This window comes from Neomonachus schauinslandi, chromosome 9 (assembly GCF_002201575.2).
Source record: "Neomonachus schauinslandi chromosome 9, ASM220157v2, whole genome shotgun sequence".
NCBI lineage: Eukaryota > Metazoa > Chordata > Mammalia > Carnivora > Phocidae > Neomonachus > Neomonachus schauinslandi.
In genome coordinates, this window is record NC_058411.1 from 138,794,034 (window position 1) to 138,815,479 (window position 21,446).

General features: G+C 46.7%; 1 protein-coding gene across 1 annotated transcript in view; it reads right to left on the bottom strand.

Moving 5' to 3' along the window:
- The window catches only part of IQGAP1 (IQ motif containing GTPase activating protein 1), a 103,102-nt gene that overhangs the window by 14,255 nt on the left and 67,401 nt on the right, over positions 1-21,446 (bottom strand). Inside the window, exons 16-33 of the mRNA XM_021680679.1 lie at positions 19,798-19,888; positions 19,436-19,603; positions 18,384-18,526; positions 13,980-14,150; positions 13,192-13,275; positions 13,027-13,098; positions 12,862-12,931; positions 12,282-12,490; positions 11,269-11,424; positions 10,865-11,028; positions 10,135-10,359; positions 6,510-6,650; positions 6,320-6,404; positions 5,060-5,292; positions 4,329-4,461; positions 2,805-2,907; positions 2,192-2,327; positions 1,718-1,805 (exon numbers count right to left, since the gene is read on the bottom strand). Coding sequence (XP_021536354.1) covers positions 1,718-1,805; positions 2,192-2,327; positions 2,805-2,907; positions 4,329-4,461; positions 5,060-5,292; positions 6,320-6,404; positions 6,510-6,650; positions 10,135-10,359; positions 10,865-11,028; positions 11,269-11,424; positions 12,282-12,490; positions 12,862-12,931; positions 13,027-13,098; positions 13,192-13,275; positions 13,980-14,150; positions 18,384-18,526; positions 19,436-19,603; positions 19,798-19,888 — 2,472 coding nt within the window. The remainder of the gene's footprint in view (positions 1-1,717; positions 1,806-2,191; positions 2,328-2,804; positions 2,908-4,328; positions 4,462-5,059; positions 5,293-6,319; positions 6,405-6,509; positions 6,651-10,134; positions 10,360-10,864; positions 11,029-11,268; positions 11,425-12,281; positions 12,491-12,861; positions 12,932-13,026; positions 13,099-13,191; positions 13,276-13,979; positions 14,151-18,383; positions 18,527-19,435; positions 19,604-19,797; positions 19,889-21,446) is intronic.

Genomic DNA, 21,446 nt, shown 5'->3' on the forward strand with positions numbered 1-21,446 from the left:
CAAGGTGAAGAAAATAAACCCTGGAGTCAGAGAGAGCTTGATCCAAGACTGGTTCTGCCTCTACACGCAGACGATCTTGGGCCAGTTTTGTGACCTCTAAGGTCTTAGACTCCTCGACTGTAACATGAGGATGAAAAGACTCACCTCACAGGGCCAGTGGGAGGAGGAAATGAAAGAACACAGGGGAAAGCACCAAACTAACAATAGGTTCTCATTAAAGACTGGTTCCGCCTTCCCTGCTTCACACCTCCTCCCATTACACCAGGCGCAGTTGTCGGTTTTGATCCTTTTCTTGCCTCTCCCACACATCTAGTCAATAATCAATCATAGCTGAGAATTCAAACAGTGGTTTTCAGGGCGCCTGGGTGGCTCAGTCGTTAAGCGTCTGCCTTCGGCTCAGGTCATGATACCAGGGTCCTGGGATCAAGCCCTGCATCAGGCTCACTGCTCGGCTGGAAACCTGCTTCTCCCTCTCCCACTCCCCCTACTTGTGTTCCCTTTCTCGCTGTCTCTCTCTCAATCTGTGTCAAATAAATAAATAAATAAATCTTAAAACAAAAAAACAGTGGTTTTCAAAGAGTCCTCGGTGCGGTTGTAAGGGATGCCCACAGGCACCCAGAGTCCCAGAGGGTGGGGCCGCGAGGGCCCATTCTTGGTGCTCCCAGAGCAGCTCCCATTTTTCCTTCTTTATAGCTGTGCTTCCGAGTAAACTCTCATCTAACAAAAAGGATTCCTAGGCTCAACATTTGAAACAAATGACCTACTTTTTGCATTTCACAAATGCAAAACAGGGGTCTTAGATAGGAAGTTCCTCATCCATCCCTTCCCACTGCCGAGCCCCCCCCCCAACCAACGGGGGGCCAGGACTTCATCCCACACCCTGATTACTCGACTACGGACTGCTCTGAGAGCACCGCCTAACTGATCAGCATTAAACGGTCCCAAGGTTACAAAAGCTCTTTACTCTACTCTGTATCTGTCCAGGGCTAAACATGGGTTCTACTTATTTGTTCTCCTGTCTCACTCCTCACTCCTCACCCTCACCCTCGTCTTCATTCTAGAAATGTCAGTCCGATCGTATCAGGCCCCTCCCTCCTTGGTGACGCTGTCTGCATGGACTCTCCCGCCCAAGACGCCTCTCGTCTACGCGCACACCCAGATCCCATCCACGCCTCCTAAGTGTGGCTCAAGTCCTGCTTCTTCCTGATGCTTCCCTCCTCGCTGGCCTCTTTCCTGAACTTCGGGAATTTTTATAGCCAATATCAAAGCCAATTTTTAATGGTTTTCTAATTATTTCAGGTCTATATGCCACATTTCTCCAACTAGATCATGAGTTCATTGACTTTAAGAGCTACATTCTGTGCTTTTTTTCTATCTACCAAGGCACTTAACAAAATTCTAGTGATATAATAATATTCAATTTGATTACTAGACAGACTTGCTGATTCTGCCTCAGTTAATTAACACATACACACAGACTGCACATGATGTGCCATGAGCCTTCAGCCCGAAGAGCATCTGCCTCTTGAGGTAGGAGCCAACAACTTTCCCAGCAGGCCCTAACCAACCCCTCGCCCAGGTCATCCAACAGCTCATGGATCGGATCACTGTGTTCTGGTCCACCCGCCGGGAAGCACCTCCTGGCATCCGGGTCCCACCCCCTCAACCCTGGCACGCACCAATCACGGGAGCATCTGTGCCCCCTGTTAAGTTTTACCTGTTCGCTGGTGGCTGGGGTTTCTAGGATTTCAGTCAAGGTCTCGCCTGGCTGGAACCGGATGACATCCACAATTAAACGTTTCGTACTGCAAGGAGACGGGGGCAGAGTTCAACGTCACCAGGTCTTCCAACTTCCCTCGAATGGAGCTAAGCAGCAGCAGCACATGCCTCACAGAGGTCCCGCTGGGCAGCTGCGAACACGAGGCACCAAGGCCCCAGGCTTATTTACGCGACAACTGCGTGAGTACCAGGCTGAGGATTTCTCAGGTGTAAATTCTACTTCAGCCTCTGCCTCTTAGTGGCAAATAAGGCAGCTAAGTCCTGGGCAGAGTATAATAGATAAGGTGACCAGAATTACGACAGGCTTAAAAGGCCAAGGTGATGGTTTCGGCTATGAACAAGTGGACGTGTCCGCCAAGCCCAGGCATCACGGCACTGTATTTACCTCCTTCTTCCCACTTCCAATACTCACTTCAGCAGGATAGTCCGAGCGTCCATTTCTGCATCCTCATCCCCAGGCACATCAAACTTGTTGGTCAGCGTGAGAGACACTTCTGTCTTCGCCAGCGCCTCCTTATTGGGGTCATTTAAATTGCCAGCGCCCTCTCCTACAGTTGGCGGGGGGGGGGGGGGTACAGAGGTCAGTGTAATGGAGAGGAGATACTGGAGAGGAGACGTTAATACAAGGCCAACATGTATGCTGTGGCAAGAATACCCTCTTGCTGAGAAATAAAAGAAACTAAACGCCAAATGATAAAAGCAAAGGATCTATAAAAAAATAATTTCGTAAATGTTAACAAGTCATTTCAGTAATTGTAATATGACAAGTCTCTCTCCTAAGATATTCTGTTCACTTCCTTTATAAGACTTCTAATTCAATTATAGGACTGTGTGTATAATATCCACATTTAAAAGTCTCTCTTCCACTGGACCTCAGTTCCTCACAGACAGGGGTGGACCACATCTGCTTTCTTCCGTCACACACACTCAGAGCTGGAGGGGGGCAGAGATGGATGAGGTGGCAGTTACAGCCTTCCTCCGGCACCTTCCCTGTCACCTTCCGGGCAGTTAAGTCAGAACTTTACCTATCAGGGACTCGATGGTGGGCACCTCGCCCAGGTCGTCCAGCAGCTCATGGATGGGATCGTTGTGCTCCGGAGCAATGGCGTCCTGATGATCCAACAGGAGCTGCACCGAATACTCAGGAGTCAAGTCCATGAACAACACGCAGCCCATCAGCCCTCAGCCCCACCAACAAGGCCGAATAGCACAGAAGGGATCGGATAACAAAGCTCCTGCATTCAAAGAACTGAACAGGCCAATCCCCACCAAACTAACCCAAGTCAACAATGTAACTCATAAAGCATCAGGCTGGCCTCTGTTGAATGACTTATGGGATAATGCATGGAGAAGAAATACCGGTACTCACTCAACCTCAAGGATGAAGGGATTTAAGTGGACCCTACATGGGCAAGAACAACAAACCCCACGGACTGCAATATCTAAAGTCATAATGTACCCTACAAGTTCAAATAACTCACATGCATACTCATACTTAATGTGTGCTGTTTACGGCATCTCTTAGTTCAGAGAAAAATGCACTGGACCCGTGTTGTGCTCATCTTAGGGGCACTGAAGCAGAGCCTTTAAGATACTCTTACCCCCAAGGAAAGCCCTCAGAGAGGATAATACTTGCAATTTCCTTTACCTTTTTTTTTTTTTAAAGATTTTATTTATTTGTCAGAGAGAGAGAGAGAACGCGAGCGCACAAGCAGGGGGAGGGGCAGAGGGAGAAGCAGGCTTCCCGCTGAGCAGGGAGCCCGATGCGGGACTCGATCCCAGAACCCTGGGATCATGACCTGAGCCAAAGGCAGACGCTTAACTGACTGAGCCACCCAAGGCTTTACTTTTTATATATTTCCTCCTTTCCTGTTCTATTTATTTATTTTTATTTTTTTTTATTTTTTAAAGATTTTATTTATTTGACAGAGAGAGACATAGTAAGAGAGGGAACACAAGCAGGGGGAGTGGAAGAGGGAGAAGCAGGCCTCCCGCGGAGCAGGGAGCCCAATGCGGGGCTCGATCCCAGGACCCTGGGATCATGACCTGAGCCGAAGGCAGACGCTTAACGACTGAGCCACCCAAGTGCCCCTCCTGTTCTATTTATCCCCAAAGGAGAAAGGAACGAATTATAAAAATGTTGGGGAAAAAAGGAGCACCCAAGGGAAAATCACTCTAAGGGCCACAGAGGAAAAACTGGGTATTTTAGTTGTTAGAAAAATAACACCGAGGGCCAGGATAAATAGATCAGTGCTCACAACGGTGATTCTGGAGCCTACCCGTGGCGACCTGTCTCAACAAGCCTGTGGTAGCGTCCAGGAACTTCATTTGTGACCATAAGCCCAGGTGACTCTGATGCAGAGGGCCTGGGATTACTTTGAGACACTTAGCAGATCTTGTTAATACGCAAAGAGAAATAAGGCAGATGTGATGTCAGCAAGATCAAAGGAAGGCGAAGTATCTGGCTTTCCAGAGATGGTATGCAGCACCCAGGGAAGGCAATTAAAGATAGAGCAACGACATTAAGTAATTAAAGAAAAAATACTTACAGTGTGGGTGTTGATGATTTCACCAATGGAAATGTAGATCACTGGTTTGGTAAGGGTCACTAAATCAGAATATTCATCCACATTAAATTTATCCTGAAGCTCTGGGACATCACAAGCAGTTTGGAAAAACCGTCTGAAAATAAACACGAGAGCCAGATCCCCGGGTGACACATATGTGAGGAACTGACAAGAGGACATCCCACAAACCTCTGGAGCAATGAGTTCAAAGAGGAGACCGTCAAGGCCCAGGATTCTAGAGAAGCTGCACATGTTTGCTGCGCTTCATGGCCTTAGGGCGGTGGTTCTAATAACTTCTCCCTCCACCCAGTTTTAATTCCACCCACAAGAACTGCTCACCCGTAATTTAAAACCGTTTGCAAACACCAGAGTCATTAGGCAAACCAACTTTATCTCTAAGACAGTGTCCTGAACTCACAACTGGATGTTTAATTTACAAATGTTGAAAGCACTCTCCGATTGTTCTCTGATTACAAATTAACACACGTGCCTAATGCAGGTTCATTGCTTTTATGTTAAGTGCCGTCTATTCCATTGGAATACATTGTAACAGCTCAAAATCCTCTTCATCACCTCCAGGGGCTATGAGCACATCAAACTCGTATCCTACAGCATGGCAGGGTCCAGGGAAAGCTAAAAGTGTGGTATTTAATCTTGTCCTGACACTCAAGAGATAGAAACACCCCCGCAAGTACCTTATCCTTTTCCCCTACCTGAATTTCTGGTAGGATTGGGAGAGATACTCATTAATGATGCCCAGGTGAGCATTATCTCCCAGAAACATCTTATTGGAAGCAGCATGCTGGAGCATCTTTGCAATGGAGCCAAGGTTTCGGCGTTGGTCCGTGGTGAGCTGGCCTCCTGCCGACAGGTCAATGATGTCAAAGGCATCAGGAGCAACAATGGCTGGATTCATGTATCGATAGTAAAGCAAGTTACCAAAAATCTGGGAACAGATGGAAAAGAAAGACGGGTATTAAAAACCACTCCACCAAATAAGCCACAAAAGACTTTGCTAGCAAAGAAAACCAGAAAATGCAGTCCTGTGAGGAAAAATAAACACTATGCTCACACACACACACACACACACACACACACATGCACGCACTTTCTCTCAAGGTCTGAAAACAACCAAACATCCTCGGTTGGATACAGAGAAGAAAATGAGAACAGAACGGAATATCACTACAATGAAAAAGCAGGTTCAGAAGGTAACAATGATAGACTTAAAGTCTGTCACTGAGTGTTTTAGGGCATTCTTTGTTCATAGATCATGGCAGCAAATAAGGCTGCTGTCGCCCACATGACCTAATTAGCATAGTGTAATCTGTCCAACCCCCACCATCCTCATGCTGCAGACTTCAACGGTGGACAAGTTCATGCGTCTGAAATTAAAGTCACTCAACACACATCTCCTCCACAGAAGAATTCAAGGACAGTTACAGCATTTCCCCTGGAGTTTCATTCCAAAAAAAAAAAAATTTAATTCACCTGAATAGAAAGTCTAGAATCGAGGCCTCATTGTAGGAAAGCACAGAACTAGGAAAGAGAAGAAAAAAGCGTTCAGATTAAGGAAAAAAGAAGAAAAAAAAAAAAAAAGGAAGGAGCACAGCCGAGTGAGAAAAGAGATTTATCAGCAACAGCCTTAGCAGAAAGCATGGTGCTTGCTGCCATTCACCCGGCCACCAGCAGAGGGAGCAATTCTTCAGCGAAAAGACAGGACTGGAGAAATTTATCTCAAGACAGGAAAATCCACCTCCTCTACTTGTTGGACGTCTGTGTGCGAAACAATAAAGGAGCTACAGAGGGACCAAGAGAGGTACCATTTACTATTTACAATCACTTTCAAGAGCTCACTGCCAGAATCTATGCTTGCCCACTTGCTGTCGGGCCTTGTCTTCTAACATTCTTCTCAAAGGGCTGCTGGAGGACAAGGATGTGTAACAAGGATGTGCCAACGTCCAGATTCTTACCTTCAGCAGCTCATCCTCACCGGCATCGGGGAACTTCTCGTGTAACGAGTCCTTCAGCACTTTGGCAATGAAGCGCATCCCGTAACTGTGGGATGGACAAAACTCGATGAGAGCCGCCGGGTGGGGGTGGGGGGGTGGGCAGACGGGCAGTCATACTGGGCTCTGTCTGGGGTCATGACTCGGCACTCACGGGATTTTGTCCACGGAGCTGATGATGGCTGAGAGGAACTTGTCTGTCACGGCCCGCATGTTCCTGATGGAGTTGTCTAGCCGTGTCTTGACCTCTTCATGAGCCAGAGCCTGCTCAGGGGTCACATCATAGGGCAGTTTGCTGGGAAAGCAAAAATCATCCCCAACTGTGTTAGGTAACAGCCAGAACAGCCCAAGGTAGGACTGTGCCTTTCAGAAACAGAAAGACCTAGAGAGATCAGGTAAGCTGCTTGTGCTCACAGAGCTGGTAAACAGTGGGGCCAGAATCTGAGCTCAGCGTTTTCAGCTGTGAACTAGGCGCCTAGAACTATGTGCCAGGCACTGTGACAGGCCCTTGGGATAAAAGATACATAAGACACGATAGCTTCCTGAGTCTCTAACAGTCTGGTGGGAGAGACACACAGATACTGGTAAACATATTGTGCTATATAAATAAGAAGCTGACCAAGTGCCACAGAGCAGGGGGCTGCCACTCAAGATGAAAGGGATGGAGGAAAACTTCGGTGAGGCAGTGACACCTGAACTCAGGAAAAAGGGAGAAACACTGTCCTCCAGGAAGGAAGCTCAAATGCAGAGCAATGGAAGAGAAGGAGAAATGAGGTGGTCAAGTAAAGAGGGACCAAGTTGTGGAGGGCCCCATACGTAACACTGAGAGGTCTGGACTTTCCTGGAAGCCAGGGAGAGCCACTAGAAGACAAGAGACCTGAATCTGAGGAAGATTTCTCTGGCCCCCCCCCATAAAGAATGCATTAAAGATGGACAGTCACAGATGAAAGAGATGGGTTAGTGCCACAGCCTGATTAAGAAATAATGAGGGCATGAAAAAGGATGCAGCAGTGGGGACCAAGGGGACAGATCTGAGATGCTAAGGGGACACAATCAGTGGGACGTGGTGACCCTCTGGGTATTGGTGAGGGAAGTGACAGTTAACATACAGGAACTGAAGCCCGAGGAGCTGATAAGATCCCTCAGGGAGAGTCTGAAGAAACTGGCAGGAAAAGAGTAGACATGCTAGGCTTAATTGGGAAGGACAGGAGGGGCTGAAAGACAAAAACAAAATACACGGGTCAAGGCTCCAGTACCGTCAATGACGTCAAATAGTAGTAATGATTATCCTGGATTATCTGGGTGGTCTAAATCCAATCCTAAGTGTCCTAATGAGACAGAGGCAGGGGAGATTTGACACACACAGAAGAGGGGGCAATGTGACCACAGAGACAGACTACAGTGATCTGGCCACAAGTCAAGGATGCCAACAGCCACCGGAAACTGCAAAGGGAAGGAACGGATTTCCCACTAGAGCCTCCAGGGGGAGCCCGGCCCTGCCGACACCCTGCTTGCAGCCCACTGATACTGATTTTGGGTTTCTGGTCTCCACAACTAGGAGAGAGTTAATTTCTGTTGGGTTAAGCCACCAAGTTTGCGGTAATTTGTCATAGGCGCAATAGCAGACAAGCAGATAGGAACACAACTCCATTTGTCATACTGTGTCTGAATTACAACTAAGCAGACTACCAACACGAGAATTCAGCCAAAATCAATAAAAGCGTTCTGTTTGAAACAACTGGTTATATGGAATTTATAAGAATATCATATATTTTATTACTTGTAAGTTATGTGCTCTATACCTTTTATATCAATAAAATGTGTAACTTTATACGTAAAGGATATTTGATAAAAAATAGTAATGAGCAAAGGAATGAAAGTGCTCAGCACAGTGAGTGGAGTCATAGACCAGACTGTTAAATTTCTCAGATTTTAGAGGCACAGGTTTCCAAGAGGGGACCAGGTCCCGGTCTGTGTGTCTGGTGGCTGAAGCTCAATTATCCGCGATGCCTGCAGGCAGGATCGGCTCCCACTGCATTGTTACACCTCCCAGTTATCACTGGCAAAAAATGTGTTGAAATCCATTTCCATTTTATGAAAAACAAAGTAAGACACCAGTTTCCTCACAGGGAAAAAAAACCCAACAACCTGGAATGCCTACCGGAACTTTGTTCTAAAACAGACTGACTCATGGACCACGAGATCTCCCAATACCCTGGAGCCAGAGCCCCGTCACGTAGGGAAGCCCTGGTGCCCAGTCCAGCACGGCACGCGTCAACCGCATTCCAGGATCTGAGCCTCAGGCGTACAGGGCACAACAAAAATGGACTTTTCACCACATCCAGCAGTGACCTGCCTCCTGGTGACAGACGTACATGTTACTGAGAAACAGATCAGGTGCCAAATGATCCCCACAGGGGATAAGGCCTTTCTGAGCATGCGCAGAGCGGCTGCTCTCTATGCAGAGGGCACCTTCCCCTTTGCCCGGGGGCCAGGCACCTGGAGAGCACGACGCCGGGCAGCACTGTTCAAAGTGTGAGGTGGTGCCAGTCTACAACCCCATCCGGGACGGGAAGGAGCTTGAGCCAGGAGGTAGTCAAGACGCTGCTTCCTTCCCTAGGCAGCTGTGGCTATGAAAAACACCAGCTGAACTCCACAGTGTGCTGAGAGACCCAGGATTTTCAGTTACTGGTCCACAGAGCACACTGTGAGTAGCGATGGTAGGGAGAGCCACCCTCCTCAGCTCCAGAGAACTTCACACACGACCTCACCCTGCTCCACAACCACCAGGAAAAACCACCCTGCACCAAGCTGCTCACCCTCTCCGTCCTCACTCAAGCTGGATAAAACCAGACACATGCTGGCTCTTTGAACTGTAATTTCCCAGCATTACACACATTCTGACACACCTTTCTTTCGATGTGTCCATGCTGGTGGTTAAACTGCCGCCCTAGCCGAGAAATCCCGTTATGTTAGTCCAACCCGCCCCCAGGGTGCTAGGGCCGCTCCACACCATTTCCTCCTCCTCTACGAAACACAGTGCTCTCATGCACCTAAGTTTTCCCGTCCAACTCCATCTCCAGTGATGCCAGTGACCCTTTAGGTTCTGGACCCCCGAGCTCCTCCCACCTCAGAACGTTCAGACATGAATACCCTGCACCCAGCTCTCAGCAAGACTGGCCCCCATCTTAACCTTTAACCCTCAGTTATGTGAAATTTCACCTTCTCAGAGAGGCTTTCCCTAACCACCCTACCTAAGTGAGCTCCCTCTTGTACTCCCCATTATAGTTCCCAAGGCAAAACCTCATAAAACTCTCAATTTGTCATTTCATTTTTAGGTACCTGTCTCTCCCATGCAAAAAACTACGAAGAGGGCAGAGAGCTTGTCTGTTTCGTATACCTAACACAGTGCCTGGCACACAGTAAGCACTCAATAAATATTTGCTAAGTGCGTGGATAAATTACCAGGTCAACAATATAAAGAAGAAGTTTCTAAGAAAAAACTATTTGAACTATTACTTTATAATCAAAGGTTAAATGCTTAAAAAAGACAATTACAGGGCGCCTGGGTGGCTCAGACGGTTAAGCGTCTGCCTTCGGCTCAGGTCATGATCCCAGGGTCCTGGGATCGAGTCCCACATCGGGCTCCCTGCTCCTTGGGAGCCTGCTTCTCCCTCTGCTTCTCTCTCTCTGTCTCTCATGAATAAATAAATAAAATTAAAAAAAAAAAAAAGACAATTACAAAAATACCAAAGGAAAAGGTATTGTGGTTGCCATACCTTGCCTCTCCTGTCTGAGACTCCATCTGATTAACCCAAGATTTGTATATATCCACAGGGTCAGTTTTGATGTTGAGAGACTTGTCGTCCATAATCTCCTTCACGACAGGGGCCAGGATTTGTCTCAGGGCGTTCTGGCCCCGGGCACCTCGGTTGAAACTCACAACCATCTTAATGACTGTAGGATTTCCTGTCACGATCTCTTGAATCTGATCTACTTTTGACCTATAAAACATCAGATACAAATTCAATTTAAACTAATCATGAAATCTATCAATGTAAAGATAGAATATCTATTTAAAGAAAGACCCCATCCCCTGGAAAGAGAAACAGTTGGAAGGAGGTATGTGCTCTTTCTCTAGAAACATTCCCTGACACTGACCTGAACCCAGGACCCTTGTGCCGTTTGCAAACTCAATCACAGGAACCTGAACGGGTCCTTTATTAGATAAAAATGTGGCATCTTCACGTTTGGAGCAGCTTTTTAAAAATCCTATCTTAATATAGAATCTTCCTAAAATCACTTTAGCAAATCTCTTATTCTACCACCTCCTTGAAGCAGCAACACTTTATATTTGTGATTTAAAAACGAGAAGCTGCTCTCGAGTAAGGGTTTCACATAGAGCACAGAGTTAATGGAGGTCAAGGAGAGGTACGGGCAGGCCTGAATCTCAAACTGTGAGTAGGACAGTGGGACGGGGTCCCATGCCCGGCAGCAATCTGTTCATACTTAATCTCCTCCTGGAGTGCGGTCTTAAAGAGCCGTAGGAGCAGGTACTCCTCTCGCTGGTTGGACGCGTAGTTGTACAGGGTGAAAATTACAGAGTCCATGAACTTGGTGGACTTGTTCTGGGGCATCTGAAAAATCAGCTTCGCCAGATAGGTGGGGTTCGTCTGAAATAAAACCAAGGGATACGTCATTTCTAGATAATGTAAAGGCTGGCACAAATATTCACATTCTTTTGAACTTGAAGATTTGGAATGTGCAGAAGTAATAAAGAAAAATAAGACAGCCCTTTGCTCACCCCTCATGGAAGCCAGAAATACTCTCGTAGAGATGTATGTTGGCTAAGGTTTCCTTATGGGAAAATAAATAAGCTAAATCTTATAAGACCAACTCCAGGAGCCACTCACCTGCAATAAATAAAACAGGTGTTGATAGGCCTCCAGCTTCTCTCTCTTCTCCTTGCTCAAAGCCTTGAGACCTCCCTTCTGCTTATTTAGCATCATCATATCAGACAACTGCTCCTTATTTTTTTTGGTAAGTTTTTTACTGTGGGAAACCACATCCTGGAAATGAAAGCATACACATAAATCAAAAAGCTTTGAAAGATGAAACTGGGCACTGTGGGAAAGGTCTTAGAGCACCAAAAAAAACTTGTATGAAAGTCTCTGCACTGGCAGATCCCATTAACTATTTTAGAATCATTACACCGTATCCTGTTTTCAGGACACCAATCAAATCTCCTACTTCCACCTCCCTATTAAGAACTTGCACTGGGGCACCTGGGTGGCTCAGATGGTTAAGCGTCAGCCCCTGGTCATGATCCTGGGGTCCTAGGATGGAGCCCTGTGTCCGTTCTCCCTGCTCAGTGGGGAGCCTGCTTCTCCCTCTGCCTCTCCCCCTGCTTGTGCTCTCTCTTAAATGAATAAAATCTTAAAAAAAAAAAAAGAACCTGCACCATAAAAATGTCCACAGACTCGGGAAACCATCTTCTAGGAATCTAGATTAAAAACAGTCTTAACTACCATAAAAGCTACGTATTCACTAAGACGTTAACTACAATGTTATTTGTAATAAAAACTTGAAAAACAACCTAAATGTCAGATAGGTGCTGCCATTAAAGAGAGTTATTTATGACTACTGATCACGTGTGAAGCATCTTATCCTCTAACAGTAAGCGAAAATGGGGGATACAAAACGACCGTGGGGGGTGGCATAAATTATGGGATGATTTTTATATCTTTTTTTCTATGTAAAATTTTGCTACTGAATTATCTCATTTCTTATGTAATTTTTAAAGAATGCATGGCATTCGCTGAGAAGAAAAGCCAGCCTCCACCCCACCTGCAAGTCAGAACGGGTGAGGCAGGGGGTACCAAGCAGGACAAAGGGCCCCAAGGCCTCTGCTGGCGCTGGACCATACCTGCAGTGTGATTTTATTTTTCACGAGCAGTCCAATTTTGATATCCATGAGATTGAGGTCATTCTCCAGCTGTTGGTTAGAACGAATGAGGGTAATGACCTCTTCCCGCATCTTCATAAGATCAAGCTCCTCCTGAAAATCTTGGTCACTTTGGTCAAGAAGGTGGACAAATTTTCGGACCACAATCATTGGAGGATCCTCAGCATTGACTGACAGAAAGAAAGTATGAGTCAGACATGTAATGGAATTACCAGAAGAAGTTCTAAGTCCTGGGGAAATGTCAGCACTGTCTTGAAAAAATAACTCTTAGACACACATAAGATATTTATTTTTGAGATGTGCAAAGACAACCAGCAAGTGCAGTCTTCTCGGTCATGCTACTGCTACGTTATGACAAAGGTTAAGACGGCAAGCAACAAGACATAGAGCCACGGGTTAGCAAAGGGACTTACATCACAAGCAGCACCCTAGCCCCCAAGCCTTGCCTTCAGGACCAGAAAAGAGATCCGTGGAGAATACCCAGAACCTGATGGCTCTCAACCACTGCCTCAACTCTTGTCTGCCGAGCACAGTTACTCACTGAGAGTCTTGTAGTCATCACGAGCTTTGTTTGCCCGAATAAAAGCCTGGATTTTGATAATGTCATTTATCTAAGGAACAAAGAAGAAGAAATTCCTTTGTTCATTTGTTCACCAAAAATATAGCAAAACTAATTCTACTGGTCCTTATACCCAAGGGTGCTTACGTGGTCTCGGAAATACTGCAGGCGATCTCTATAGCGCTTTCTAGCCTGGTGCATCCTTGCCAGAGACTGAATCTGTGGGGAAGGGATCCTGGAAATTAGAACAGTCCTTCTCAACACAGAGCACACTCACATCCCATGCTGAGAAACGCTGTCAGACTACCATACCTTTACAACTTCATCTTTGTGGGCGCGCAGGTAAGCTAAGCGATCTTGATACGCCTTCTTCTGCTTGTATCCCCTCCATTGTGACTGAAACCATCAAACATTACAGTGGACATATTACTTCCCAAGGATTGGAGGGAGTTAAAAAAAAATCTCATCTTCATCAATTACTCAAGTGCAATTCACGATGAAGCTTTCCAAAGGACCACAGCCAGCGGTGACAGGGGAATGAGGGCGTGGGCTGTCCCTCCACCAGGAGAGCACAGGGCTACCTCCCACTTCCCTAGGGTTAGCACAGCACTTCATGCCTTTCAGGGGCCCCACACAGGTTCTCTTACTGGCTCCTTACAACAAATCAGGTGAGGAAGGTAAGTATAAGTATCCCCATTTACAGATGAGGAAGCAAACTTAGAGGGGCTCCCCACGGCCTGGCAGGGGTGGGGCCTTGGTTCCTCACCTGGAATTCCTCCTGTGACACCATGCTACCCTGTCACTGTAGTGAAACCAAAGTTGTTTCCCTCAAGATTCAAATCTAACACAAAGGAACAGTGTTAGAAGACAACAAGGTACGGGAAGAACTGCCTCTGGGCCAGACAACTCATCACGAAAACCATCCAGCGCACTCTGACTATTCTGATTACAGCAGTAAGAAAGAGGAAGTACTTGTCAAAAAAAGGGAGAGACCAGAAGTCAGAGGGCAAAAACCACTCTCGTTCGGTCCTAAGAGCTGCCTGCTTCTTGCCCTGCTCCAGAAGCCCCCCCTGCTGTCTGCACAACCGGCTCTGAGATACCTGAATGCAGGTGATGGCAGGGATCTGTTTCTTCAGGAAGTTCATCCTGGATCGGAACTCCTGTCGAACCAAGTATCCGCGGCAGCAAGCCTGCAGCCTGGTGATCAAGCCTTCGTTGGCTAGCCAAAGCTGTTCTCGGTTGTACGCAGCTGTCACCCCAGAGATGGAGCTCTGAAAAAGCATCCGGTCACATTGGAGGACACACGTTAACCACTCTCATCCACAGCACACACACCAACACTCACAGCTTTCTAGGTCTGTCCCACATCTCTAACGAAGCAGTGGGAATGAAGACTTCAGGTCTATTTCTCAGGGCCAAGTCGTTCTCACGTCCAAAAAAAAAAAAGTTACACACACACACATGTGATCTTTACACACACACATGTGATCTTTACACACTCACCTACACAACACTGCCTGCCAGGAACGGTCCTTGCTGACAAGAGGACAGAATGGCAGGTACAACACAGGGCTGGGCACCGAGTCCCTGAAGCCCCCAGAATGCCCCAGTGGAGGACGGACACGGCAGGGGAATGGGAGCCTAGAGTGTGTGCACTGGGACCACGGGCACCAGAGAACCAGCACACTTCCCAACAGAGGAACAGAGCCAGGAGACTTCTTTTTAGAGAAGCGCACTGTTACCAGAGTAGCTGGCAGGGTAGTGTGAGCGGGTGAACCAGGCTGCTGCTGATGTAATCCGCGAGGGGTGAGCCGGGGCTGAGGGGGGCAGCGGCAGCGAGAACAGCGGCAACATCTAGTTATCCCCCTAATAGCCACGTTCCCCTTTTCCTTGGTATCAGAGCCTTCATATTGTTTCCTGGCCAACAACAGGTGCTGTTAAAAGACTACACGGGCTGGGGATGCAAGCAGCTCACACGGGGTATGCACAAGTAGTCTGGGAAGACCTTTGGGAAAGCTCCCCGAGAGAGACAGGGAGCTTTGCTCTCCTTCCCTTCCTCCTACTTCCTGCCTGAACTGGTAACTGGACGGTTGGTGCTCCAAGCGGTCATTCTGGATGACAAGGTGACCTTGAGGGTGGAAACCCCATGCTGAGAATGGCAGAGCAGACAGACGGATCCTGGGAACAGATGGCTCTGTGGAGCCACCACACCTTCGCTAGACTGCCTGACTCCAGAATTATTTTATTTGAGGAAAAAAATACACCTTTATATACTGCAGCCTGTTTTTCTGTGAGACCGTGTGTGAGGTGTCTACTGGACTTCTAGACTGCAAATGGAAAGGCAGGGCCGGTGGTTAGAAGGACTGAATTCTGGAGGTACAAGATTTGGGGTTCATAAGTGCAAAGGAGAGAGCTAGAGCCACCGACCTGAATGAGGCCTCACAGGAAGAATAAGCAGAAGAAGAGAAGGAGGCCAGTGGCATCCTAACGTGATTCAGTGGAGGGAGAGAAGGCAGGCAGCGAGGGAGATTGAGAAGGAGCCCTCGCCAGTGGGAGAATCAGAAGAGAACTACACTGAAGAAGCCAAAAGAGTCGCAAGTTTAAGGAAGAGAACACAGTGAGAGGTCAAGTATGAGGAGATCTTCTAAGAGACCCTGGCAATTCAAAGGCTATCGGTAAGTTCTAAAGCAAGAGTTTGACTAAAGTAAAAGCTGGACAGGAAACCGTACTGCTGTGAGCTAAGAAGTGAATGGTAATGGGGAATGAATCAGTGAGGGGCCAGACTACCTTTTAAGGCATTCAGCAAGAAACAGATGACAAATTTGTAGGCAAGGCCAAATCAGGAAAAGTCCATAGGCTTTAAAAATATTTTTTTTCCTACAATGAAGGCAACAAGACTATGTATGCAGGCTACTACTCAGAAGTATATGCCGGGGCCAACGTCATCAGCATCATGGGGGAGCCAGTCAGAAATGCAGATTCTCCGGCCTCATCTTACACCCACAGAATCCGTCTCCACTTTACCAAGATCCCTGGGACACACACACACACACACACAATTCAGAGAAGCACAGATCCAGGTTACATATGAGAATAACTGGAACTATGAGAGGAGAAGGAGTACAAGGTGGGTGAGGAACTGGGAGAATGAAATCAGAGACAAGATGAACAATAAGCTTTGGGCAAGAAAATGATTAAGGAATTAATGAAGACCCAGAGTCACTGAAAGTGCGGGAAGTGGAGAGTGTGAGAATCCAATTCGATAGACACTTTTTTTTTTTTTAAGAGAGGTTAGTTCCTGCACCAAAGTGAAGCAACATCCCTCCCCTGTTTAAAATTCTAGTTAGGTCTGTATGCAAAATACTAAGCAGGAGTGTCTCTGTGGAAGTTAATGAGCTAATCAAAGGGGTGTGTGACTCAAAGTTAAAAATCACTGCTAGAAGAGGTGGCCTGGCTTCCTAAATGGGCACGTTAGGCCCTGGAAACTCACCTGAGCCTTTCCTCACATGCCAGTTAACAGGCCCAGGACGGCTCGTCTCCCCATAAATGGCCCTTGTTCCCCCCAGTCCTTGGGGTCCATCCCCAAACAGTCCCTTCCCCTCTTCCGCGCCTGCTGAAGTATTATCAGTGCTGTCTTTCTCCAGAGCAAAATTAACTGCTTCCACACATTCCCGCTATGTCACTGTTTTTGGAGCATCTGTTTCTGTCTGCCTCACACCGCAGGACTCAGTCCCATGTTGCTGTCACCACCACACTGGGAACGCAGAAACTCTGACACATCTTTGCATCCCACTCAACACTCACAGAGTTCAAGGGCTTTCGTTTAATTTCCTCACGGTGAAATCATTAGCAGAGAAGATGAAACACCGACCGGGAAGAGGAGAACTTCAAGCCCAAGACAGAAACTCATCCCTCTGCCAGATGTTCTGAATGAAGGGACTATCTCACTTTTTACACACGTGGGCACTGCAGTTCTTCTTCCCAGGAGCTGGAAATGCTGCTCAATGGAAGCAGATGGCCTGTACTGTCCTCTCTCTCTAGGAATCTCTGTGCCTATTAGTAACGTGTCTCAGGGCGCCCCACAGAGCACCTGACTCTTGATCTTGAGGTCATGAGTTTGAGCCCCACCGTGGGGGTAAAGATTACTTTAAAAAAATAAATGAAGTAGAATAAAATAAAAATAACATTTCTAACTATGGCCTACAGGAGCTCACTGAACACCTTCCCTCGATACCTTTTCCTCCCTTTTAATGTTCATTAGACAACTCCAGTTTAATGCACGTGAGCTCAGCACCAACTGATGTTAAAAGTGCTCAACAGCCCATGAAGGACAAGATACGTGGGTACTCTACACACAAGCCCCGCAAACTTATCGGTGCATTTTAAAAACCAGGAGTGGGCATGAGACAAGTACAGACGTGACTGAAATTCAAATCCAAGTTGGTTAAATTCTGAATTACTATGAAGTTTTTGGGGAGGGCTTAAATGAAGTTGGAGGGGGAAAGGAAAGAGAATTTTAAAAAGATTCATCGAGGGGGGCGCCTGGGTGGCTCAGTCAGTTGGGCGTCTGCCTTCGGCTCGGGTCGTGATCCGGGGGTCCTGAAACCGAGTCCCTGCTCAGCGGGGAGTCTGTTTCTCCCTCTCCCTCTGCCCTCCCCCCCCCCCCGCCGCTTGCGATCTGTCTCTCTCACTCTTTCTCTCAAACAAATAAATAAATAAACAAAATCTTTAAAAAAACAAACAAAAAAGATTCATCAAGGAGCCTGGCTGGTTCAGTGGGAAGAGCGTGCACCTCTTGATCTCAGGGTCGTGAGTTCGAGCCCCACATGGGGTGCAGAGATGACTTAAATAAATAAACTTAAAAAAAAAATCATCAAGGGGGTGACGCTTGAGATGGGTAGAAGTTTGACAGATGCAGATGTCGGGGAAGGGACCTCTCATGACAGTGGGGACTTGTGTTGTCCACGACCACGCCCCCATTGCTTAGATGAGAGCCTGCCACACTCAAGGAGGTGTGAGTAACTGCTGAATGAATGAGCAAACAGTAAGAACCAACAGCATAAGCAAACACACAGAGGATGGGGAAAAAGCACTTTAAAAGCAGCCATAAAAAAAATGCTGAGCTAATTTGAAAGTGCAGGTTATATTCTAAAACAGCATGGTTTGGAGTTTGTGGAACAGTCAGAAAAGACTGGGAAGGCAAATCAGAGAGATTAACAGTCACTGCATTTAACAAGGAGTTAAAGAAACTTTTCATTTTTCTTTTTTTCTGATCATCCAAGTTTTCTTTAATGAGCACACAATTTACCTGACTTCATTCTACAGTTTAATCTAGGCCCTTAGTCATTCCCCCAACCACTAGGGAAAAAACCAGTCCACATAGTTCGTTATATAGCCTTAATTTTAGTTTAGGTCTTCTAACCACAGGCCCTGTCCTTCTCACTAATATTGGCTCTAGAACACGTTCTCTCAGCTTCTTCTCTTTGTGAGGAAATGCGACCTACCTGGATCTCCTCCCGAGAAAGCTGCATTGAATTCTGCACGAAGTCTGGGGGTTCCTCCCATCTTCCTTCCTGGGTCTCCAGGTTGTGGTAGTAATGGTATCCACCTTTCACCCAGTGCTTCACCCACTTGCTGTTATTATCTCCTGACAGAAAATAAAGGAAAGATAAAAGAAACTCAGAGCCACACTTCCCACACTCACATATCTAACACTGCAGGATTATTCTGGCCAGGGTTAACAGTCTAAATAGAACCATTCCAAAAACCTGTTCCTTGCATCCATAAGAGTAAAGGGGAATCCTAAGTCCCTCTAAAATCATGGCTTCGTTATGTCTCATTTAGCTCACTCATTTCTACGTTATAAAAAGAAAATATGAAGTCCAACTGTGGAACTGACCTTGACTAACTTTGTTCCTTTCAAAGCCAGTATCTAAGACCTTGTGTGTCAGAAAACTATTCTGATAAAAAGATTTGCAACCATTCGGCCTCTCCAGTTAATAAAAAAAAAAAGGCCATGCAATGGGATGAAAAATCTTATCTTTATTCCTCTCTTTCTGCAGATAAACTACTTTTATATAGACTTACGCAATCAGAACTAATGACGCCCTATGAAAGATAAATTGTCAAAGACTTGGATGCTTTTTGCCTTTTCAGAAAATTGACCTTTTTAACACAGCTGCCCTTAAGGCGGGTGGGGAGGTAAGAATTAAAAAAAAAAAAATTTTTTTTTTAAATGTTTTATTTATTTATTCATGAGAGTCAGAGAGGCAGAGGCAGAGGGAGAAGCAGGCTCTCCGCCTAGCAGGGAGCCCGATGCGGGACTCGATCCCAGCACCCTGGGATCATGACCTGAGCCGAAGGCAGACGCTTAACCATCTGAGCCACCCAGGCGCCCCCCAAAAATTTTTTTTTAAATAGGGATATTATCTCCTTAGGGGCTTTAAAATAAGCCTAAATACTGTGCCTCTACACTAAAGTGTATTTCCCTACAGCTGACCCCTCCCAGATTCAAGCTTTTCCTTTCAAGGCACATATTTACATCCCCATAACTCACCTGCTGCCAGTTTCTTCTTCTTGGCCTCAGCAAGGTCACTCTGGTAAGTCTCACCACATTCAGGGATGACTCCATACAAGCCGACATCAGGGGAACGAAGGGCACTCAGGGTCTTACCAACATCACCACTCTCCACTGCCTCATTAATGGCATAGATTCCTAGGGCAACTATCCCGGAAGAGAATTGTCACCAGAATAGTTTAGAAAGTGTCTAAAGCCACACACTACTTCACCAACTGTTCGCCTACTGGCAAACTGCCCCCTGCCCACACCCCATCTCTCTATCAAGCTGAATACTGAGGTAGGGAGCCCGGCGCCACCCCCACCCGCCACAGAAACAGAAATAAACCACTGATACGTACACCTCTGTGCTTCTTGGGTGTCTTTGTTGGACTGCCAGATTCCACCTTGAATTTCATCCAACCACAACACAGCTGATTCGTCCTGGGTTTCCTACGCACCATGAAAAAGCAAAAACAATATCAGAGTTATGGAATTAGGGTACAAGAGATCAAGGGGGCTTCTGAGACTCAATCAGATGTAGAAGTTTCAAACACACAAGACACATCAAATAGTCAACTGGGAGAGGCTGGGCATCAAAAACCTGGTAAAAGATTACAAGAGACCTGCCTCAGGTGCAGGTGATGGGGACATGAAGCTGAAGCAAGTGGTTCAGGAGGTCAAGAGCAGCTAGAAGTGGCAGAAGGACCAAACTGGCAAGGGCCTAGGGACTTTATTAGTGTGACGAGGGCCATGCTATGAATATGAACATGTGGTATTTTTCAGAAAGCCCCCTTTGCCAAAATATTGAGATTCTCTAGGACTGTTGTTTTTAAGAGCATCAGACTTTATCACAGGAAAAGCCAGAAGCCATAACAGGCAATCTAAACATAACCCCAGTTTATATTCTAAAACTTGAATGTTAAATCAGTTGTTGGAAACTTAAAAACACATTTTCACACCGAAACATAACAAACAGTGATTAGTTTCCTCAGCATGGCCAACAAAAGCCTCACAGGTCCATAGTGCAGTCTGAATTGAATACCGGGGACACAAATGAAATAGTAGTGTTGGCTTACTTCCCTCTTTCTAAAGACACCTTAGACTCTTTTTTTTTTTTTTTTTTTAAGAGAGAGAGAGCACATGAGCTGGGTGGGTGGAAGGGGCAGAGGGAGGGGGAGGGAAAGAATCTAAAGCAGGTTCCTCACTTAGCACGAAGCCTGACATGGGGCTCGATCTCACAACCCGGAGATCATGACCTAAGCCGAAATCAAGAGTGGGGTGCTTAACTAACTGAACCACCAAGGTGCCCCCACTTTTTTTTCAAGTAGCTTATTGGCAATTGTTTGCTCTGAAGGGCATTTTAAGTAGAACTGTTTGCCAGAAGTATCCTTCTCTAGTATCTTCCAGTTTCCACGGATCTGGCTACCACGCTCTGATTTGGGCACGTGGCTTTGGGATTAGCCCCAGGGACTCTGTGCTGTGAGGGGCAGGCAGCAGAGCTGATACTCTGCCGTCTACCTAGGCTCAGCCTGAGTCAGAAATGCAAACCTCTGATACCAACTTAGCTTTCAACTGTCTCCAACGGGGCTGTCTGTTTGCTCATGTTTCCAAAAGTCAGTATAGGAAGCACCGGCTCAGGAGATTAAGATGGCAGCCTTCTCCACAAGAGGTGAGACACCTCAGGTTTTCAAGTGGCCAGGCTGACAGAGTCATATCTGAGATGATCCTGGCAGATCCAACAAAATTAACTGCTTCTCAGGCTTGAGCTAATAGCAATCGGGGTAAATGGCAGATCAAAAATCCATCCTGACTGTTTGGTGTAAATACAATCTGACAATCAGACACCTGGGGTCAGGCACTACAACTCTGATGCTGGATGAAGCAGGGTCTGGGCTTCGAGGCAAAATGGGCCTTTTCCCTGCCCTCAGGAGGCCCACCAGCCGAAGTCGCCAAGCTCAGAGAAGACTTCACTTTCCCCGCCACATTATTGTGGAGGGAGACACAATGT